Below are 22,855 nucleotides of genomic sequence, written 5' to 3'. Positions count from 1 at the left end.
GAAATATTTGTTTTGAGTATTTTCAAACACATATTTATACAACCCTGGATTTTTCGCACGAAAAAATAGGCAGGCATATTATTTCGAATAAATAAGTTAACATCCCTGGGTTTGAAACCCTATTTACGGAGATAGATGAAGATATTCGTTTTTCGCAGAAACGAACTTAGTACTAAGCATTACATACAAATGCACAGACTTATCAAACCCTGTACCACAGTAGTGACATAATGTGTATTAATAAGGTCGAAGAAAATCTAAAGTGTTCAAAGTTGCTTCATACGCCGTAAATTTATAGCTTTTTTTTAAACATTCATTGATCAGTTTAACGAAGAACTTTAAACGGAAAAAACGTTCTGTTGTGTTTAGAAGTTGGCTCAAAACATTCGGCTGCATTGAAAAAATCTAAATTCAATTGTTGGTAATTGAATTGTATAATTAAAATTAAAATACGCGAGCTAAATATGATTATTGTTCCTTTAATTTTTCGTAAAAAAAATCACGGAAAGGGAATGTATTAAAAGCGGTCCATGATAAGTGTGAATAATGAACGATATTTTGGCAAACACAGACGAAAGTGCATATGCTCATAGAAAAAAATCTACTAAAAACAACAATCAATGTCTACTGTTATATTTTTGTACCTCTTGATCTAGTGAAATTTATAGATTTAAAAATTTTGGCCAAAGTATTTTTTTTTTAAACCAAACACAGTTTTTGTTTTGTATATTCCTGCCCCATTCAGAGAAAAGTGAGTGAGTTAGCTTTAACTAACCAGTGTATAGCGCTAAAGAGGCACGTACTCGTAGTACATTTTTCCATCGGTTAGTCATTTGTTTTGACCATTCAGTCAAATTCAAATTTGACTATTCAAAGTAAAAATTAAAAGAAAATTACAATAATATATTAAATAATTATATACAGCAGTAAGTTCGGTCTGGCCGAATCTTAAATACCCACCACCATGAACCAAATATTAGATTTCCTTTGAAATTTCAGGAGTGCTTGAGGACTTGAGGACACTTCCCGAAGATAAATTTAATGATCTTACCTATGAGGACTATCAGATTCTGGATTTATAAGAACCATTTTTGTTTGAGTTTTAACATCTCTTGTAACTGTGAAAGAAAATTATAAAATAACGTCTTGATTTGGAATCTTAAATCTGTAGATTTTCACCCGAGAAGTAAAATCTGGAAATTTTACATTGAGTTTCAATCAATTTTCATGATCAGTGCGCCTTCTACACCCTCAAGAAGTGAAGTCGGTCTATATGGAGGCATTACCAAATGGACCGATAAAAACTTAATCCGATTTCAGGCAAATCGGATAAAAACTACGGTTTCTAGAAACCCAAGGAGTTAAATCGGGAGATCGTTCTTATGGGGGCTATACTAAAATATGGACCGATACTCACCGTTTTCGGCACACCTCTTTATGGCCCGAAAATACCTCTAGATTTCCAATTTCAGGCAAATTGGATAAAAACTTCAGATTCTAGAAGCCCAAGAAGTAAAATCGGGATATCAGTCTATATAGGGGCCATACCAAATATTAGATTTCCTTTGAAATTTCAGGAGTGCTTGAGGACTTGAGGACACTTCCCGAAGATAAATTCAATGATTTTACCTATGAGGACTATCAGATTCTGGATTTATAAGAACCATTTTTGTTTGAGTTTTAACATCTCTTGTAACTGTGAAAGAAAATTATAAAATAACGTCTTGATTTGAAATCTTAAATCTGTAGATTTTCACCCGAGAAGTAAAATCTGGAAATTTTACAATGAGTTTCAATCAATTTTCATGATCAGTGCGCCTTCTATACCCTCAAGAAGTGAAGTCGGTCTATATGGAGGCATTACCAAATGGACCGATAAAAACTTAATCCGATTTCAGGCAAATCGGATAAAAACTACGGTTTCTAGGAACCCAAGGAGTTAAATCGGGAGATCGTTCTTATGGGGGCTATACTAAAATATGGACCGATACTCACCGTTTTCGGCACACCTCTTTATGGCCCGAAAATACCTCTAGATTTCCAATTTCAGGCAAATTGGATAAAAACTTCAGATTCTAGAAGCCCAAGAAGTAAAATCGGGATATCAGTCTATATAGGGGACATACCAAAACATGGACCGATGCTCACCATTTGTGGCACACCTCTTTATGGTCCTAAAATACCTATAAATTTCCAATTTCAGGCAAATTATATATAAACTACGGATTCTATAAACCCAAGATGTAAAATCGGGAGATCTATATGGGCGCTATACCAAAACATGGAACGATACGCACCATTTTCGGCACACCTTTTGATGGTCCTCAAGTACCTCTAGATTTTAAATTTCAGGCAAATTGGATAAAAACTACGGTTTCTATAAGCCCAAGACCCAAAATCGGGAGGTCGGTTTATATGGAGACCATACCAAAACATAGACCGATGCTTACCATTTTTGGCACACCTCTTTACGGTTCTAAAGTACATCGCTATTTCCAAATTAAGGTAAATTGAAAAAAAAACTGCGGTTTCTATAAGCCCAAGAAGTAAAATCGGGAGATAGGTCTATATGGGGGCTATACCAAAATATGAACCGATACTCACAATTTTTGGCACACGTATTTGTGGTCCTACAATACCTCTAGATTTCCAATTTAAGTTAAATTGGAAAAAACTGCGGTTTCTATAAGCCCAAGAAGTAAAATCGGGAGATCGGTCTATATGGGGGCTATACCAAAACCTGGACCGATACTCACCATTTTTGGCACACCTCTTTATGGTCATAAAATACCTCCAGATTTCAAATTCCAGGCAAATTTGATAAAAACTACGATTTCTATAAGCCCACGACCCCAAATCGGGTGGTCGGTTTATATGGGGACTATATGTTGGATGTAACATTTTCACCATGGTTCTAATCTAAAAGTAAGTACTATGTTCGCTTTACGAGTTGAAATTTTCGCTGCTACTTTATTAAAACGGTTCAATATAAAGCAGATAAATTAACTCAATTAATGCGCAGTTTCTTGTTCCTCTAAATTTCGGCAAGACATTTTAAAATTATCCCTGCCACACTGAAAAAAAAGCATACTCGGTTCCAAAGATTTTGTCTTTACTTTAAAAAATTTGGTATTGATTCCGAGCCAAAGAAGCGGTGAATATAAGTAAGGATACTTTTAAGACACAATTCTCTTTTAAATTTAGGTTTTGTGTTCTTGCTTCTAGGAAGCAAATTTTAATTTTTCGCTTTCTCAGCTTTTGTTTTCATATGCTGTCAAAGTCCTTTAAAAACGAGTTAACGGCAACTTTATTTTCCAAATTAAGACTCGACTTCCAGTAGAAATTATGCTATATTTGAAGTAAAAAACTTCTTTAAAATAAAGTTTTGAAAAACATGTCCTGTATTTGAACGATTTTTTGCTTTGTAGTCAAGATGCAAAAAGACAACAAATTTAAAGACAATTTCATTAAATTTAAAGAATTTTTCTGAATTATTAAAGTCAAGTTGACCTTAGCCTATAAATTTTTTCTTTCATGTTAAGATACCCATTTTTAAGTCATATCACTTAATTATAAGGACAATACGACTTCATTGAAAAGTTTATCGACTTTTGGAGAAGGAAAATATCTTTATTTTAGAGAAATGCGTCTTCTATGCTAAGCAAAATTTGTATTCGTATTTTAAAGACATGAAATCTTTGACCCCACGACAATATTTTTTTCAGTGCAACATTTTTTTAATTTGATGGCGCTTCTGAGAATCCCCAACACGTAGAAAACAGTCGAATACGATATCCAAAATACGTCGGAAAAGCGCCGTCACTATTGAAAAGTTGTATCACGCCAAGTCACTACAAAAAGGCATCGAATAAGTGCAATTATTAGGGGCCTTTTTAGTTAATTTAAAACGACGTCAACAAGAGCCCCTTCAAACTATTAGAAAAAGTGCATTTTAAGATAGTTGTAAAAGAATACCACAATGGTCAAGTAAAACACGATTGTTTCGAGGTTTATTTTTTTGATTAAGCATTGACAAATTCTTTTAAATATAACATTTATACCGCTATCACTTCACATTTAACATATTTTTTTTGCATTAATAAAAGAATGATGTTGAGTTACAAGCAGCAAGTTACATGTTGCAGCGTCTATCAGCCAGTTTGTTTCTCGATGGAGGCAGCGTATCTGAAAAAATATGTGAAAAACTATCACTTTACTCCATTACGAAATTCGAAAAATGCTCACCAATATACCTTTTACAATTTTAAGCGTAATAACAATGTTTTCAGCACTTCATTTTCGTTTTTATTTAAATAAATTATAATTAGCTAGTTGCGCTTGGCGTTTCACAGAATATAAAATGGCTTTTGTAACAAATAGTGATGGCAAAATACCTTCATGTACATTTTGTACTTTCTGATACGCTTCCCCAATCACAGTTGGCGATTGATGTAGTATTACTTACGAGTCTGTGGTAGCGATGAGGATGATTGAATAGAAAATGATCACGATCTAAAATGTTATGATCTAAAAGAAAATATTTTTTTCACATTCACAATTTAACATGTTATGATCTTTATAAAAAAAAGGAGATTTGAGAAAAAAAAAAACAAGTAAGGAAAGTCTAAAGTCGGGCGGGGCCGACTATATTATACCCTGCACCACTTTGTAGATCTAAATTTTCGATACCATATCACATCCATCAAATGTGTTGGGGCTATATATAAAGGTTTGTCCCAAATACATACATTTAAATATCACTCGATCTGGATAGAATTTGATAGACTTCTACAAATCTATAGACTCAAAATTTAAGTCGGCTAGTGCATTAGGGTGGAACACAATGTTAGTAAAAAAATATGGGAAACATTTAAATCTGAAGCAATTTTAAGGAAACTTCGCAAAAGTTTATTTATGATTTATCGCTCGATATATATTTATTAGAAGTTTAGGAAAATTAGAGTCATTTCCAACTTTTGGACTAAGCAGTGGCGATTTTACAAGGCAAATGTTGGTATTTTGACCATTTTTGTCGAAATCAGAAAAACATATATATGGGAGTTATATCTAAATCTGAACCGATTTCAACCCAATTTGGCACGCATGGCTACAATGCTAATTCTACTCCCTGCGCAAAATTTCAACTAAACCGGAGTTAAAAATTGGCCTCTGTGGTCATATGAGTGTAAATCGGGCGAAAGCTATATATGGGAGATATATCCAAATCTGAACCGATTTCAACCAAATTTGGCACGCATAGTTACAAGGCTAATTCTACTCCCTATGCAAAATTTCAACTAAATCGGAGCAAAAAATTGGCCTCTGTGGGCAAATGAGTGTAAATCGGGCGAAAACTATATATGGGAGCTATATCTAAATCTGAACCGATTTGGCTGATATTTTGCAAGTTTTTCGAGACCCATAAAATATTCGGATGTACGGAATTTGAGGAAGATCGGTTGATATACACGCCAATTATGACCAGATCGGTGAAAAATATATATGGCAGCTATATCTAAATCTGAACCGATTTTTCCAAAATCAATAGGGATCGTCTTTGAGTCGAAACAGGACCCTATACCAAATTTTAGGGCAATCGGACTAATACTGCGAACTGTACTTTTCACACAAAAATTCATCAACAGACAGACGAATTTAATTCTAAGCCGATTCGTATACTAAAAGAATTTAATTCTAAGCCGATCCGTATACTAAAAGGTTGGTCTATGATTACTCCTTCTTGGCGTTACATACAAATGCACAAACTTATTATACCCTGTACCACAGTAGTGGTGAAGGGTATAAAAAGTAATTTCTTTTTTAAATAATTCCTATATACGGCCGAAAGTTCGACCAGGTTAAATCTCATTTACCATATAGCATGTATAACAAATATATAAAATCTTGTAAAAAGTTTATTTTTATAGAAAATCTTGTAAAAATTTTATTTTTATAGAAAATTTTGTCAAAATTTTATTTCTTAGGACAATTTTGTCAAAATTTTATTTCTTAGGAAAATTTTGTCAAAATTTTTCTTTCTATAGAAAATTTTGTCAAAATTTTTCTTTCTATAGAAAATTTTGTCAAAATTTTTCTTTCTATAGAAAATTTTGTCAAAATTTGATTTCGCAACAGTTTTTGCTATTATGAATAACATGGTTCTATCGACGTGAGTTTATATGAATTTGTAAAGCATTTCTTTAAGAGTGATTGATATTTACATTTCTTAAATACATACTTATATTTAAATACATAATATTCATTTCAGGTACACATCATAATGGCATTCACATCTGTGATTTTGGTAACATTAGGTTTAGTGTTCTGGATATACTGGTTATGGTCCAGACGTACATTTTACAAGTTGTATTCAAAGTTACCAGGTCCTTTGGGATTTCCACTTATCGGTATTGGGCACCGTGTAATGAATGCAGCAAGTAAGTATACACTAAATTTATAATAAAATTAATAATTGAATTTAAAGGTGTATGAAGCCATTTATTGGTCATAAACTTTTTATGTCCTACATCACTCTGTGTAACAGGGCATTATAAGTTAGTACACACAAAGAAAAAAAAAACGTTTGGAAAACGTGTACCAAAAACGTTTTTCCTTTGTTAGAGTTTTTTGAATTGCTTCGAAAAGTATACACATTTATCACCAAAAAAATTCGTTTGTTACAAAATTTTTATTTTTTCATTAAAAAAAGGTATTTTTGAACCAACAACACAGTCCATTTCGTTTATATCAAACACTGTTCTTTTCTGACTTTAGGTCTTTAATAAGACACATTTTACAGTTCATAGTAAAAATTTAATATAGTAGATTGTAATGTTGAACATTTTTTCGGAATCTTCCGACCATATCTGGAATATATGTAAAAAAAAAAAACAAAAAAAAAACATTGGTCGAACCAGGGATCGAACCCACGACCCTTGGCATGCAAGTCGGACGTAGCAACCACTGCTCCACGGTGCCCAACTAAATGTATTTTTCTGTTAAATAAACTTTGTTTAATCGGCTCGTGGGCGCCGCAAGCTATGCTATATAAATATAACTTATATGCATAATTTGCTATTGATGACAATAACGGCTACATAGCTCAGTCAAATTGCATGGTCCGCGGTTCGATTCTCCGTCCAGGCGAAAGGTAAAAAAAATTTTAAAATTTATAAAATCGTATAATTTCTTCTACATTGTTTGTATTACAGAAAAAGGTGCTAAGAACTAAAAAACTTCGTGGAAGTGAGAAAGATGTGAGGGAAAATGCAATTAGCCAGAAAAAAATTTTTTTTGAGTTAGTCTTTATGAAATTGTTTTTACATCCTGGAAAAGAATAAACGTTTATCACAAAAAGTATATACTTTTCTTCCAAATACACTTCCTTTCAACGAAAAACAAATGAGAAGCGAACTTTGTTTGTCTAAAATTTCGTTTGGGAGGAAAGAATTATTTTTTTGCGTGTACATGTATTTGCAACACCCAATAAGGAAACGAGATAAACACATTGTGTCCTTGGAAAATATATTCATGACCGTTTACTTAGCAAGGTCCGTCTGTAGACACATTTATGTAGAAAAAGTCTTGGTCGAAGATTTAGTCAGACTCATTTGTGTTTTTGTCAGACTCGTCGTTAGTTTTAGATACAGCTCCCATTTACATGTAGCCAGGATTTAGGGGGTTTTTCACGTTTGGGAGGTATTTTTAGGGTTAATAAATAAGAAATGGAAATAATTTTTAATAAAGTAAAATTTTTACTTGCAATTTTGTTCATTTTAACTACACCATAAAAATAAGTTAAGCCAATCATATCTAATTACTATGAAATGAGATCTGATCAGATCTCAATATTGGCCTAGAATTGGCTTAATGTCTTAGATCTGGAGTTAGATGTCGGTAAGAAGTCAATTTTGAGATCTAATCATACACCCAGAGAAGGAATATATCACCTCAAACCTGTTTCAAGGGTACCATGTTACATTTTCACGGCGACTATGGAACATTTTTGTCGCAAAACATAACATGCTTTCCACAGTCAGATATATAATTTCCGAGAAAATAACATGGTTTCGACCAGCGTTGCCAGAATTGTTTCACCAAAAACCGCTAGATTTGTCCAAAAAACTAGCCAAAAAAAGCTAAAAAATTAAAAAAAAAAAAATAGCTAGAAAAAAAGCTAAATTTTTTTGTATCAAAAGTCACATTTTTGATTGAAATTTAACAAACTTAAAGGCTTTATTTCACTTAAAATGCATATTATTTTAATTGTATTCATTTTATTTCCATTTCTGTGAGACTGTAAGAAAATCTATGTCATATTAGCTCTGTTTGCATACTCGATACATTTTGATTACTATCACAAGTCCTTCATTTATATTTCCTAGTAAAAAACTTTTTTCCCGGTAAACTTGCAATTATCAGCTGGTTAATCGTCAACAAGTCCAATGTCGCATAGAACTGCATTAGAAAATATCAATATATTTCGTTTTAACTGAATTAATGATAAATTCGTGATCGTGTACACTTCACCTAATATTACCCAAGAGAATAAAACCCATTCTAACTGTCTTGCAAGTTTATACTGAATAACTTTTATTCGAAAATTTCCCATACAAACCTATTGTCCAATTTTCGTAAATGTAAATCCATTCCATTAATAAATAGCAGATTTGTTTTGATCCTATCACTACGAATTTTTTATTGCATTTTTTTGATGTTAAAAAAATAATACCACATTCAAAACTTTATTTCCTTAATTATTTCTATGTTCTGTTCCAAAGATTTTTTACACTAATGATTTTGGTATTGATTCAGAGTCAAATTTGAATTTATTCGTTTTTTCAGCTTTTTCTTCATGAGCTATCACAGTGCTTTAAAAATGTGCTAACGACAACTTAAATTTCCAAATTCAGACTCGACTTTAAGTAGAAATTATTCTGTGTATACGTTTTTAAAATAAAATGTTGAAAAACCTCTTCTATTTTTGAACGCTATTTGGTTTGTGGTCAAGATACAAAAACTCCACAAATTTAAAGACTATTTAATTAATTTTAAGAATTTTTTAGAATTGACCCTAGCCTTCTTTCATGAAAAGATACCCATTTTTAAGTTGAATCACTTAACTATAAGGACAAAACGATTTTATCGGCTTTTGGACAAGGAAAACAGTTTATAACATATAAGAGAAATTCACAAATGCTATTATAACCAAAATTCGCGTTCGTATTTCAAAGACATGAAATCTTTGGCCTCATGACAATATTTTTTCAGTGTACAAAGCAATTCTCATCCACTATTTTAATTTAGTAATATCATAATAACTTTAGAATACGTATTAAAATAACATAAAAAGGATAAACGAGTCAAATGCTATTATTCCCAATAATTTACTGACAGTTTACATAAGGCATTTGTATGGTAATAGTAGATTTAAAGTTTACGATAACTTTTATGAATACGAGGAAAAAACTTTACATCAAGGTGTATTTGCTGCAAAAATGCCCGCATAATGGCTGGAATAATTATTAAGGCTTCAATTGAGCTTTGAAATATGCGGAAAACCTTATTCTGGCCGCAAAACTTAGATAAAAACGAAGTTTTATCCATATTTCAATAGGAACATGTCGAAAATAAAAAAAAGCCAAAAATAGCTAAAAGGGTCATGAAAAAAAGCCAGAAAAAAAGCTAAATGCATTTTTTTCCCCGCTAAACGTCTTCAAAAAAGCCAAATCTAGCGGGAAAAAAGCTAAATTGGCAACGCTGGTTTCGACAAACATGTTACACGTTTCCCGTGAAAAAGCAACATTATGCTCTTGAAACATGGTTGGGGTGATCATATTCCTTCTCTGCGTGTATGTATCTAATTAGATTCATCAATTTTTACACGGGTAAATAATATATATTTTTTAATTTTCAGCATTTTTAAAAACTTTGGAACAATATTCATTGAAATACAAAACACCTTTTGTAATGTGGTTTGGTACTGAATGCTTGATTTATGTCAATGATCCGGAAACTATGGAAAAAGTATTACAAAACCCCTGTTGTACAAATAAAGGCAATGTATATAAATTCTTGCAATCTGCAATTGGCACTGGTCTTTTTACTTCAAAATGTAAGTATAACCAATTAAATTTATTGTTATAATAAATATTAATCAATTAATTTTTTTTTCTCACAAGCACCAAAATGGAATGAACGCAGAGCTCTCTTAGCTCCAGCTTTTGGTCGTAAGGTTATTGAATCATTTATTCCAACATTTAACATTCAATCCAGTGTATTGGTAAACAAATTATCAGAAATTAATGGGGAAACTAACGACCTCTATGAAATCATAAAAAGATGTGTATTAGGGGCAGCATGTCGTAAGTAAAAATTTGTAACGTTTGGTTTATGCTTCCAATTACAAATTCATTATTTAGTAAATTAATAATAAACTACTTATAGCATTCTCAAGATAAAGATTTTAAAACTTGGAATATCGATACGATTATATCAATATTTTTTTGAGAGAGATCCCCAAAATTTCGAAATTATTTCCCCAAAAAATTCCTAACTGAAATATTTTTCCCCATGGAAAATCCGCAAAGAAAAATTCATATAATTATTATACCCTCCACCATAGGATGGGGGTATATTAACTTTGTCACTCCGTTTGTAACACATCGAAATATTGCTCTAAGACCCCATAAAGTATATATATTCTGGGTCGTGGTGAAATTCTGAGTCGATCTGAGCATGTCCGTCCGTCCGTCTGTTGAAATCACGCTAACTTCCGAACGAAACAAGCTATCGACTTGAAACTTGGCACAAGTAGTTGTGGACCGATATGGCCCATTTTCAATACCATCCGACCTACATCGATAACAACTACTTGTGCCAAGTTTCAAGTCGATAGCTTGTTTCGTTCGGAAGTTAGCGTGATTTCAACAGACGGACGGACGGACATGCTTAGATCGACTCAGAATTTCACCACGACCCAGAATATATATACTTTATGGGGTCTTAGAGCAATATTTCGATGTGTTACAAACGGAATCCCCAACCACTAGAAAAAATCCTCAGTTTGGGGAACAATCCCCTAACCTGACAACACTGTATGTAAATAGTGGCAGATAATGCAGAAAAACATGGGTGCCAAAGCTAGGGTATTTTGCTATTTTCGCTTTTTGTATTTTGAGTATAAATAAAAACAAAATATAGATAAAAAACATAACAAAGCTCTCTCCTTTTAGCCAACAATGTCGACTCTCTATCTAAATCTGATCCTAGTTTTTCAAAACTGTATAATCTTTGTAATTGGATCATAAACCATTTCAAATTCAAATTTCATAAAGAAAGAAAAAAAATTGCAAACTGTATTTTGTATTTTGGGAAGCAAACAGTTTTTATACATATATTTAAAAATGTAATAAATTCGTTTATTTTTATCCAAATCTATACACAGAGACAACAATGGGACATAAAATGGATTTTGAAGACGATAAAATAATCGATGCTTATACTGAGTAAATATATTCCCATTTCCGTTATTTATATATATTTCATTATTTTTGTAATTCATATAGTTCTGCCTATATTTTATTAAAATAACAATTTTTATCGACTTCGAAAGGTAAAGCAGTCTCTAACTACTATTTACCATAAATAACCAGTTGTAAATTTATTATGTGTTGTAAGAGTCTTGTGTGAAATACCATTCAACATGCTCATGCAATTTTAAATGTCTACAAATTGCAATTTTACACCGCCCCAGTCAGCTTTAACAAGTACACTCAAAAAAAAGTGAACTCTCTATTTTACTAAAGCCAATTTACCTTTCGTTTAGTTCATGGAATTGTTATGTTTGGAGAAAGTTTCCTCTACTCTAATAATTTTTTGTGTACGTTAGTTAAATTAACTAAAACCGAGGAAAAAATATACACAAATGAAGGATAAAGATTAACTAAATACATATCTTCCATAAAATAGTTCAATATTTCTTTAAAGTTGTAAATTTTACTACAAATGCGTTCATCATGAACTTCGTATGTCACTAAAGACATTCTTGCAATTTTGAACTCCAATTTTTTCCTTCAAACTACAAAATTTTCTTTAACAAGTGAAAAAACTTAATTATGTCTAATAAATTTTCTTGAATTTGTCGAAAAATATTAACTTTTTTTGTGACTTCGGCGTGATGCCAGCGTTTGTTATACTGTTTAGTTAAAATTTTCTGAAAATATTCAAAATTTTCTAAAATTAACCGAAATTTTTCTTCCTGGTGGGTTCACTGTTTTTTCAGTGTACATATACACGCAGAGAAGGAATATGATGACATCAAACATATTTCAAGAGTAAAATGTTATTACGTTACAAACTTGTTTTTATTGTATTCGACCTGTATGTGATTTTTCCAATTAACCCTCTAATGCCCCAATTTTTTTGCCAGCTGATAAAATTTTCAATGTTAACGACACAAAAGCAAGAGAACTAAGCAAGAAAAATTTATACGGTAAAATTCAGCATATGCTGCAAAGCCTCTTGAATAGTTTCAAATAAGTTTTCTCTTTATTTTGCCCATTTTTGTTGTCTTAAGGCGTGTTTTACTAAAAGCTTCCTTATTTAACCCTTATTTAAGCCTAAAGGCGGGCTTGGGCATTAAAGGGTTAATCATAGAAACGAGCTCGAGGTCTGTGGTTTTTAATTTTGTTTTTTATTCAATATTTCGTCTTTTCATTGAAAGACTTCATCGGGAAAATTTTTGAAAACAACAAAAATATTACACCCACTATTGAGTAGAACCTAACGACACAGCGTCTGTTGTCATACTAACTTAGTAAATATTGAATAAAAAATAAATTAAAAACCACAGACCTCGATCTCGTTTCTATCAATAATTCACTAATTGGTAAAATGTTTTTATTAGACGGAGAACATGGAACATATTTGTCGCAAAACATTTATTGTATATGGCAAAAGGACGGACGGGCCGATTCTTAGGTACCCACAACCATGGATTAGACGGTTGTTCACAATGATATTACTTCGCATATTATGGACCTATATTCTTTTTTTTTGTAGTACATTGAAAGAAGAGTTTTCTTTTCTGTGGAAAGGAAATTTATACAAAGTTTTCTTTTAAGGCTAAAAAATTTTCTTTAAAAGCAAATAAAAAAGATCAGCGACAATTGGTGAATCGTTTAAAAAAAAAATTGTGATTATAAAACAAACTTTGTAGATATAAAACAAACTAGGTACCTCATAATAATTTCATAATCTGCCACCACGTCCTCTGTAAATTTCAAGTAAATCGTAGAAATTTAGCTTTTACTTGACACAGAGGAGTTCCCCTTCCCTTTTTATGCCCACCACCATAGGAGCAAATAAACCCGAATTCATGACAAACGTTGTAACAATGGTCTCTAATCTGCTTAATTTGCTTCTAAAGAAAGTTGTTTAGCGTCAAAAGAAATCTTCGTTTGTCTAAAATTTCGTTCCTCAGAAAAGCAAACTCTTCTTTCAGTGTAGGTAAACTAATGGGTAAAGTTTGTTATTTTAGCCTTTAACTGGTGATATGAAAATTTTTTGTGAACTTTGGGACGTGGGATAAAATTGACCCACTTTTTTATACCCTCCACCATAGGATGGGGGTATATTAACTTTGTCATTCCGTTTGTAACACATCGAAATATTGCTCTAAGACCCCATAAAGGGTCGTGGTGAAATTCTGAGTCGATCTGAGCATGTCCGTCCGTCCGTCTGTTGAAATCACGCTAACTTCCGAACGAAACAAGCTATCGACTTGAAACTTGGCACAAGTAGTTGTTATTGATGTAGGTCGGATGGTATTGCAAATGGGCCATATCGGTCCACTTTTACTTATAGCTCCCATATAAACGGACCCCCAAATTTGGCTTGTGATTGCTCTAAGAGAAGCATCCGATCCGGCTGAAATTTGGTACATGGTGTTAGTATATGGTCTCTAACAACCATGCAAAACTGGTCCACATCGGTCCATAATTACATATAGCCCCCATATAGACCGTTCCCCCGATTTGGCTTACGGAGCCTCTAAGAGAAGCAAATTTCATCCGATCCGGCTGAAATTTGGTACATGGTGTTAGTATATGGTCTCTAACAACCATGCAAAAATTGATCCACATGGGTCCATAATTATATATAGCCCCTTATAAACCGATCCCCCGATTTGGCTTGCGGAGCCTCTAAGAGAAGCAAATTTCGTCCGATCCGACTGAAATTTGGTATATGGTGTTGGTATATGGTCTCTAATGACCATGCAAAAATTGGTCCACATCGGTCCATAATTATATATAGCCCCCATATAAACCGTTCCCCAGATTTGACCTCCTGTGCCTTTTGGAGAAGCAAAATTCATCCGAATCTGGTTGTAGTTGATACGTGGTGGTAGTATATGATATTTAACAACCATGCCAAAAGTGGTCCATATCAGTCCATAATCATATATAGCCCCCAAATATAAACCGATCCCGAGATTTGGTTTTGAAGCCTCTTGGAGGAGCAAATTTCATCCGAGTTGAAATGTGGTACATTGTGCTAGTAACAGGTTGGCTGATAAGTCCCCGGTCTAACAAAGAAAAACACAAAATTTTTTTTGTCAAAATTCGTTTTTATTATTCAACATAGTTTCTTTCAAGAGCGATACAACGATTATAACGACCTTCCAATGTTTTGATACCATTTTGGTAGTACTCCTTCGGTTTTGCCTCAAATAGGCGATCACCTTTTCATTGCAGCCAAATTTTTCCCTGCGAGCATCCTTTTGAGGTCTGAGAACAAGAAAAAGTCGCTGGGGGCCAGATCTGGAGAATACGCTGGGTGGGGAAGCAATTCGAAGCCCAATTCATGAATTTTGCCATCGTTCTCAATGACTTGTGGCACGGTGCGTTGTCTTGGTGGAACAACACTTTTTTCTTCTTCATATGGGGCCGTTTTGCCGCGATTTCGACCTTCAAACGCTCCAATTACGCCATATAATAGTCACTCTTGATGGGTTTTCCCTTCCCAAGATAATCGATAAAAATTATTCCATGCGCATCCCAAAAAACAGAGGCCATTACTTTGCCAGCGGACTTTTGAGTCTTTCCACGCTTCGGAGACGGTTCACCGGTCGCTGTCCACTCAGCCGACTGTCGATTGGAATCAGGAGTGTAGTGATGGAGCCATGTTTCATCCATTGTCACATATCGACGGAAAAACTCGGGTGTATCACGAGGTAATAGCTGCAAACACCGCTCAGAATCATCAACACGTTGTTGTTTTTGGTCAAATGTGAGCTCGAGCGGCACCCATTTTGCACAGAGCATTCGCATATCCAAATATTGATGACCAACACATTCCTTTGATATCTTTAAGGCCTCTGCTATCTCGATCAACTTCATTTTACGGTCATTCAAAATCATTTTGTGGATTTTTTTTTTTGATGTTTTCGTCGGTAACCACCTCTTTCGGGCGTCCACTGCGTTCACCGTCCTCCGTGCTCATTTCACCACGCTTGAATTTTGCATACCAATCAATAATATGCATTTAATACTAGCGACGCCATCTATGTGTCAAACCGGGGCTTATCAGCCAACCTGTTATATGGCCGTTAACAACCATGCCTAACTAGGTCCATATCGGTCTATAGTTATATATATCCCTCAGATAAATCGATCCCCAATCACACAAAAATTGGTCCATATCAAGTTCATAATTCTATATAGTACCCATATAAGCGGCCCCCATATTTCAATTTCCATGTCGATTCGTAATTATTTGTAGACTTACCTATACATAACTATTTTGTCTAATATGTACCACGTATGGAGTCCATACGTGGTACATACTATGGACTAACTCGCAATTTAGAAAACGATGTTAAGAAGTTTTAAGATACCACAACCCAAGTAATTCGATTGTGGATGACAGTCTTTCGTAGAAGTTTCTACGCAATACATGGTGGAGGGTAGATAAGATTCGGCGTGGCCGAACTTACGGCCGTCTATACTTGTTATATAAATATATTTCCTATAAAAAACACAATTTTTTTTTATCATTATTACATTTGTTGATTAGAACACATTGTATTTAACAAAAATAAAACAATATTTCGAAAATTATCATGCACTTTATTTCACACGTCTTATAATACAAGTAAACATGCGTGCGAGGGGGTAAATTTTACCACCACATGGACAGTTAGCAAACGGGGACTGCTTTACCTTTCTCAGCAGATTTTTGGGCATCTAGCATATTTTTCTGAGGTGTCCTAATAAAAGTTTTAGTCTTTAAGTGTAATTTCTTATCATATTTGTATTTTTCAGATTTCTTGATAGAATATTTGATAGAATACTGAAACCATGGAAGCATCCAGATGTGTTATTTTCATTAACCACGGATTACAAAAGGCTGCAAAAAAACATTAATACTATGAACGACTTTATTGGCAATGTAAGGAAATATAATTTTTATATTGACGATGTTTTAAGAATATATAACATTTTTTACACTTAGAAAAAGGGGATTTCGAAAATAAAGGAAAAACATTAATCAATTTATCTTAGTCTGAGATGTACTACAAAGTAGTATACAAATGAGTACTATTAATCCAAAATCGAGTAAATCAAATTAACTTTAACTTAAACATAGTCATTTTTTTCTGTTAAAGTTACTAAAGAGAAGTAACCGTGAAAAAATGGCTATTTTAGGGAGATAATGCGCACTTAATACCTAACTTTAAGATAAAATTTTTGTTTAAAATACATACACAGAAAAAAAGTCTGTTGTAAAACTGAAGCTAAAATGAACTAATATTTATTGCAAAAATTTTAGTTTGTTTTTCAAATGAGTACTATTAATCCAAAATCGAGTAAATCAAATTAACATTAACTTAAACATAGTCATTTTTTCCATTTACGTTACTAAAGAGAAGTAAGCGTGAAAAATGGCTATTTTAGGGAGATAATGCGAACTTAATACCTAACTTTAAGATAAAATTTTTGTTTAAAATACATACACAGAAAAAAAGTCTGTTGTAAAACTGAAGCTAAAATGAACTAATATTTATTGCAAAAATTTTAGTTTGTTTTAGTTTATTTTAAAAATTTTGTAAGAAATTTTACCCAGCCCAACGATTTTTTCTTTATTCCAAGTATGTCTCAAAAAATTTATGAACTAAATGGCAGTAAAATTTCAATGACATACAAATTAGTTCAAATGGAGCTAAAACAGAAGAAGTTTTTCGTACACTTCTCAAAAATAGTAAGAATGGATTACAGCGTGATTAAAATGGGAATGATCTGGGTCCTAAGATTTTTTCTTTATTTTTTTTAGTTCATTTTTGTTTTTCGAGAAAGGTGCATTTCGTAAATGGCAATTATAAATCCAAAAATGTCATTCTCCATCAAATTATAATCAAACTTGCAACAAGAAGATATAATTTTATTATTTTTTTTATAGTTTTTATACCCTTCACCATTACTGTGGTGCAGGGTATAAAAAGTTTGTGCATGTAACGCCAAGAAGGAGTAATCATAGACCAATCTTTTAGGATACGGATCGGCTTAGAATTAAATTCTGAGTCGATTTAGCGATGTCCGTCTGTCCGTCTGTCTGTCTGTCTGTCTGCTGTTGGTGTATTTTTGTGTGCAAAGTACAGCTCGCAGTTTTAGTCCGATTTGGTATAGGGTCCAGTTTCGGCTCAAAGACGATCCCTATTGATTTTGGAAAAAATCGGTTCAGATTTAGATATAGCTGCCATATATATTTTTCACCGATCTGGTCATAATTGGCGTGTATATCAACCGATCTTCCTAAAATTCCGTACATCCGAATATTTTATGAGTCTCGAAAAATTTGCAAAATATCAGCCAAATCGGTTCAGATTTAGATATAGCTCCCATATATAGCTTTCGCCCGATTTACACTCATTTGCCCACAGTGACCAATTTTTTGCTCCGATTTAGTTGAAATTTTGCACAGGGAGTAGTATTAGAATTGTAGCTATGCGTGCCAAATTTGGTTGAAATCGGTTCAGATTTAGATACATCTCCAATATATATCTTTCGCCCGATTTACACTCATATGACCACAGAGGCCAATTTTTTGCTCCGATTTAGTTGAAATTTTGCATAGGGAATAGAATTAGCATTGTAACTATGCGTGCCAAATTTGGTTGAAATCGGTTCAGATTTGGATATATCTCCCATATATAGCTTTCGCCCGATTTACACTCATATGACCACAGAGGCCAATCTTTTACTCCGATTTAATTGAAATTTTGCACAGGGAGTAGAATTAGCATTGTAGCTATGCGTGCCAAATTTGGTTGACATCGGTTCAGATTTAGATATAGCTCCCATATATATGTTTTTCTGATTTCGACAAAAATGGTCAAAATACCAACATTTTCCTTGTTAAATCGCCACTGCTTAGTCGAAAAGTTGTAAAAATGACTCTAATTTTCCTAAACTTCTAATACATATATATCGAGCGATAAATCATAAATAAAATTTTGCGAAGTTTCCTTAAAATTGCTTCAGATTTAAATGTCTTCCATATTTTTTTACTAACATTGTGTTCCACCCTAGTGCATTATCCGACTTAAATTATGAGTTTATCGATTTTATAGAAGTCTATCAAATTCTGTCCAGATCGAGTGGTATTCAAATGTATATATTTGGGACAAACCATTATATATAGCACCCAACACATTTGACGGTTGTGATATGGTATCGAAAATTTAGATACAAAGTGGTGCAGGGTATAATATAGTCGGCCCGCCCGATTTTAGACTTTCCTTACTTGTTTATTTTAAGCCTAGTACTAAGATCACGTTTTCGCCCGAAAATCTGTTATACTCCATACAAAAAACGTTAGCGCGGAATAAATGCGAAATCTTTGTTTTGAGCATTTTAAAGCACATATTTATACAACCCTGGATTATTCGCACGAAAAAATAGGAAGGTATATTATTTCGCATAACTAAGGAACCATCCAAGGGGTTTTCGCAGAAACGAACTTAGTACTAAGCATTAGCGGCTGATCGCGAACTTAGTGCTAACCTTTAATAATAAATGATCTTCGACAAACTTGTTGACAATAATTAAAAATATATATAATTGATAACACAAATACTGATCTAAATGTCTCTTTTCCAATTATAGAATTTAAAAAAGGCCCTATTGCCCGGACAAATACCTGTGCAAAATAGTAAGCCATCAAATTCTCAAGCGGATAACAACTCAAATGTTTCCAATGATTATGAGATAACGAAGTCTAAATCAAAGATATTTATAGAATGTGTCCGAAATCATTTTGAAAGTGGTAAACTCTCTTTCAAGGATATCTTTGAAGAAACACATACTATAATAGCAGGAGTAAGTATTGTGACGTTATTTCTTGATTACATAAATAATTTTAAATATCTTACAGTCATTTGATACAATTTCAACAACAGTTTATTTTGTGTGCCTCTGTCTTGCTTTGTATCCTGAATTTCAGGAAAAATTATTTAATGAGCTAATCAATATATTTCCCAAAAACGGTGAGGCATTATTCCTCGATGATATAACGAATGAACAACTTGATCAAATGGTATATACCGAGATGGTTATCAATGAGGCGCTGCGTCTTTATCCAACTGTTCCGGTTGTTTTAAGAAGTGCTTCAGCGGACTTCTATTTGCGTGATGGACTGTTGGTGCCAAAAGGCACACAATTTCTTCTCGATATTTTAAATATGCAGCGAAATGAACAATTTTGGGGGCCCAAGGCAAAATATTATAATCCTGACCTTCACTTTGGTTCGGATAAGAAGCATCATTCTTTCGCTTTCGTACCATTTACCAAAGGTCTTCGAATGTGCATAGGGCTTCGATATGCCATGTTGCATATGAAAATAATTGTGGCGAAAATATTTCGTAATTTTCGAATTCTTACAAGTGCAAAGCCTTCAGATATTATTGAGAAGGGCACAATATCCTTAAAGTTAGTAAATTATCCCTATATGAAATTTGAAAAAAGGTTGTGAAATATTACATATATAATTTAAATAATAATGATCGTTATATAAAATATGGTACTTTGTATTCTCCACTGCTCCGTTTTCAGCAGGGTGTTAGATCCCTTCTTTAAGTTAAAACAAGTATATACGCACTTAAGTTCGGCAGGGGCGAATCTTAAATACTCATCACCATGAATCAAAAAATATAATTGCTTCCTTAGAAAATGTTTCGTTAGGTTACATGAAAATCTTCAATGTCCAGCAAAATGAACAAGTCTGGGGCGCCAAAGCAAACTCTTTTAACCTTCTAATGCCCAAGCCCGCCTTTAGGCGGGCTTCATATAATAAGGAAGCTTTTAGTAAAACACACCTTAAGACAACAAAAATGGGCAAAATAAAAAGAAAACTTATTTGAAGCTATTCAAGAGGCTTTGAAGCATATGCTGAATTTTACCGCATAATTTTTTCTTGCTTAGTTCTCTTGCTTTCGTGTCGTTAACATTGAAAATTTAATCAGCTGGCAAAAAATTGGGGCATTAGAGGGTTAATCCCGAACTTCACTTTGTTTCGGTTAAGCAACATCATCCTTTCACTTCCGTACCATTTACTAAAGGCTTCATATGTGCATAGGGCTTTGATATGCCATGTTGCATATTAAAATAATCTTGGCCAAAAATATTTCGTAATTTCCGCGTTCTTACAAATGTCAAGCCTTTAGATATAGCTGAAAAGGGCACAATATCGTTGAAGTTAGTATATTATCCATATATCAAAGTTGAAAAAGTTTATGAAATATATATGTATATATATGTATGTTTTTATAAAATAAATAAAAATGATTGTTGTATAAAATATTTTGTGTTTTGTGTCCACGGTTACGACTTACGAGTCAACAGAGGTATTTTGTAACACTTTATGACGACCCCGAAATAAAATAAATGCCTACATGATTCCTTTAACGAAACATCCCAATAAACACAAACGTTTGAAAAATGCTTAATTTCAACAATTTCTCAAACATTTTTTCAAAGGATTAGTGTAATATTCAATTTGAGAAATTGTTGAGAAAATCGCATTCTCAACAAAAAACAGACATTACCCTCAACAGTAAAATTCAACACATTAGCAATAATTTCTCAAGTGTTATCCTCCAATTGAAATACATCGCTCCTCAATAATTTCTCAAACAATTTTCGATGCGAGTCAAATTAAAAATTAACATCGTTGCAAATACTTTTCAACAAAAATTTGTATGAATAATATTCTCACTTCAAATTGAAAGTCAAAACCAAAATTCTATGAATTTTGTATAATTTATTAATTTTTGTCAAAATAAAATATATAATAATACACTACACTACATAATACACTACAATACCAATAATCTTATTAAATATATCAACAAATAAGAACAAAACTTTAAATATCGTAAACATTATTTGTAAACACTATCACATTGATAATTCGATTTCCTTCCTGTTGGTGTCATAAAACAGCATTAAAATTTATTAATATGGGGGCAATTTGAAATTAGAACGTGCTGGACCGCGTGTTAGAATAGATTTCCAGCAGAAGGAATTCACAAAATATCCATTTTAAACTGATAATAGGATGTAAATTAAACTGACGATGTGATGCATATTTTCATCCAGAAGTTATTGATTTTAACAATTTGTTGTTTTTAACAATTTTAATTGGTTCCACTTTGAAATGTCACTAATTTTTCATTTGTCAGCTTCTTAACGTTAGCAAGAATGTAACATCCAAAGATATTAGTTTTCTGCAAAGAGATTTAAATTTAGTGATTTAGTGACTTCTCTAAAGTGTTGATTTAATTTTCCATATAGACTTACCACTTATTATAAACTATTTGAAGCAGTCAGCTTTTTAATGTTTTCAAGAACGTAGAATCCATAGTTTTAGTTTTCTACAAAGACATATACATTTAGTGACTTCCTTAAAGTTTTATATCATTTTTTATTTTCACTTACCTATTATTATAAACAATTTGGAGTAAATTCAGTTATTTCTCTAAAATTTTCCAATTTTTTTATTTCTTCCAATTGACCACGAACTTCGTTGCACAAATAAGTATTGAAAACCACATGGGTTTTTCGTTGCATTTTAGGGTAGTGTTTTGTCAAAGTTTTCTCATATTATCTTCAACACCTCTTCAAAGATTTCATCAACATTTTGGCGAATTGGAAGTAATTCGCAAACAATTTGAAGATGTATTGAAGATGAGCTCTTTCAAGTCAAGTTGAATTTATGTTGAAAATTATATTTACCCTCAAACTGAAAAGTTGTTGCATTTGAAAAACGCTCATCCTGTGTTTATTGGGATATAACCATACACCCAAACATTTTTGTTATTCATAACAGCAGGAATGTTTGCTACACTCAAAAAAAAGTGAACTCTCTATTTCACTAAAGCCAATTTAACTTTATTTTAGTTCATGAAATTATTATGTTTGGAGAAAGTTTCCTTTACTCTAATAATTTTTTGTTTACGTTAGTTAAATTAACTAAAACCGAGGAAAAAACTATACTCAAATGAAGCATAAAGATTAACTAAATTCGTGTCTTCCACAAAATAGTTCAGAATTTCTTTAAATTTGTAAATTTTACCAAAAAGGCGTCCACCATGAACTTCGTATGTCACTAAAGACATTCTTGCAATTTTGAACTCCAAGTTTTACCTTCAAACTACAAAATTTTCTTTAACAAGTGAAAAAACTTAGTTATGTCTAATAAATTTTCTTGAATTTGTCGAAAAATATTTACTTATTTTTATGATATCGGCGTGATGCCAACGTTTGTAATACTGTTTAGTTAAAATTTTCTACAAATA

The 22,855-nt window shown here is 32.7% G+C and overlaps 1 protein-coding gene across 3 annotated transcripts; it reads left to right on the top strand.

Moving 5' to 3' along the window:
• Positions 1-267: 267 nt before the first annotated feature.
• LOC142223761 (putative cytochrome P450 313b1) lies at positions 268-20,856 on the top strand. 3 transcript variants are annotated; one of them, XM_075293604.1, is made up of 8 exons: positions 268-421; positions 6,269-6,437; positions 9,917-10,114; positions 10,182-10,364; positions 11,447-11,507; positions 16,326-16,452; positions 19,167-19,379; positions 19,435-20,856. In XM_075293604.1, the coding sequence occupies exons 2-8, from the start codon at positions 6,281-6,283 to the stop codon at positions 20,029-20,031; spliced, it is 1,536 nt and encodes a 511-aa protein (XP_075149719.1). In that variant the 5' UTR covers positions 268-421; positions 6,269-6,280; the 3' UTR covers positions 20,032-20,856. The 3 variants fall into 3 exon arrangements, with proteins under 3 accessions (XP_075149719.1, XP_075149721.1, XP_075149720.1); XM_075293606.1 differs by having other exon boundaries at positions 306-417; XM_075293605.1 differs by lacking the exon at positions 268-421 and adding an exon at positions 429-751.
• Positions 20,857-22,855: the final 1,999 nt, after the last annotated feature.

This window comes from Haematobia irritans, chromosome 2 (genome assembly GCF_050003625.1).
Source record: "Haematobia irritans isolate KBUSLIRL chromosome 2, ASM5000362v1, whole genome shotgun sequence".
Lineage (NCBI taxonomy): Eukaryota > Metazoa > Arthropoda > Insecta > Diptera > Muscidae > Haematobia > Haematobia irritans.
The sequence above is the reverse complement of the archived record's forward strand: the minus strand, read 5'-3'. Positions and strand labels throughout refer to the sequence as shown.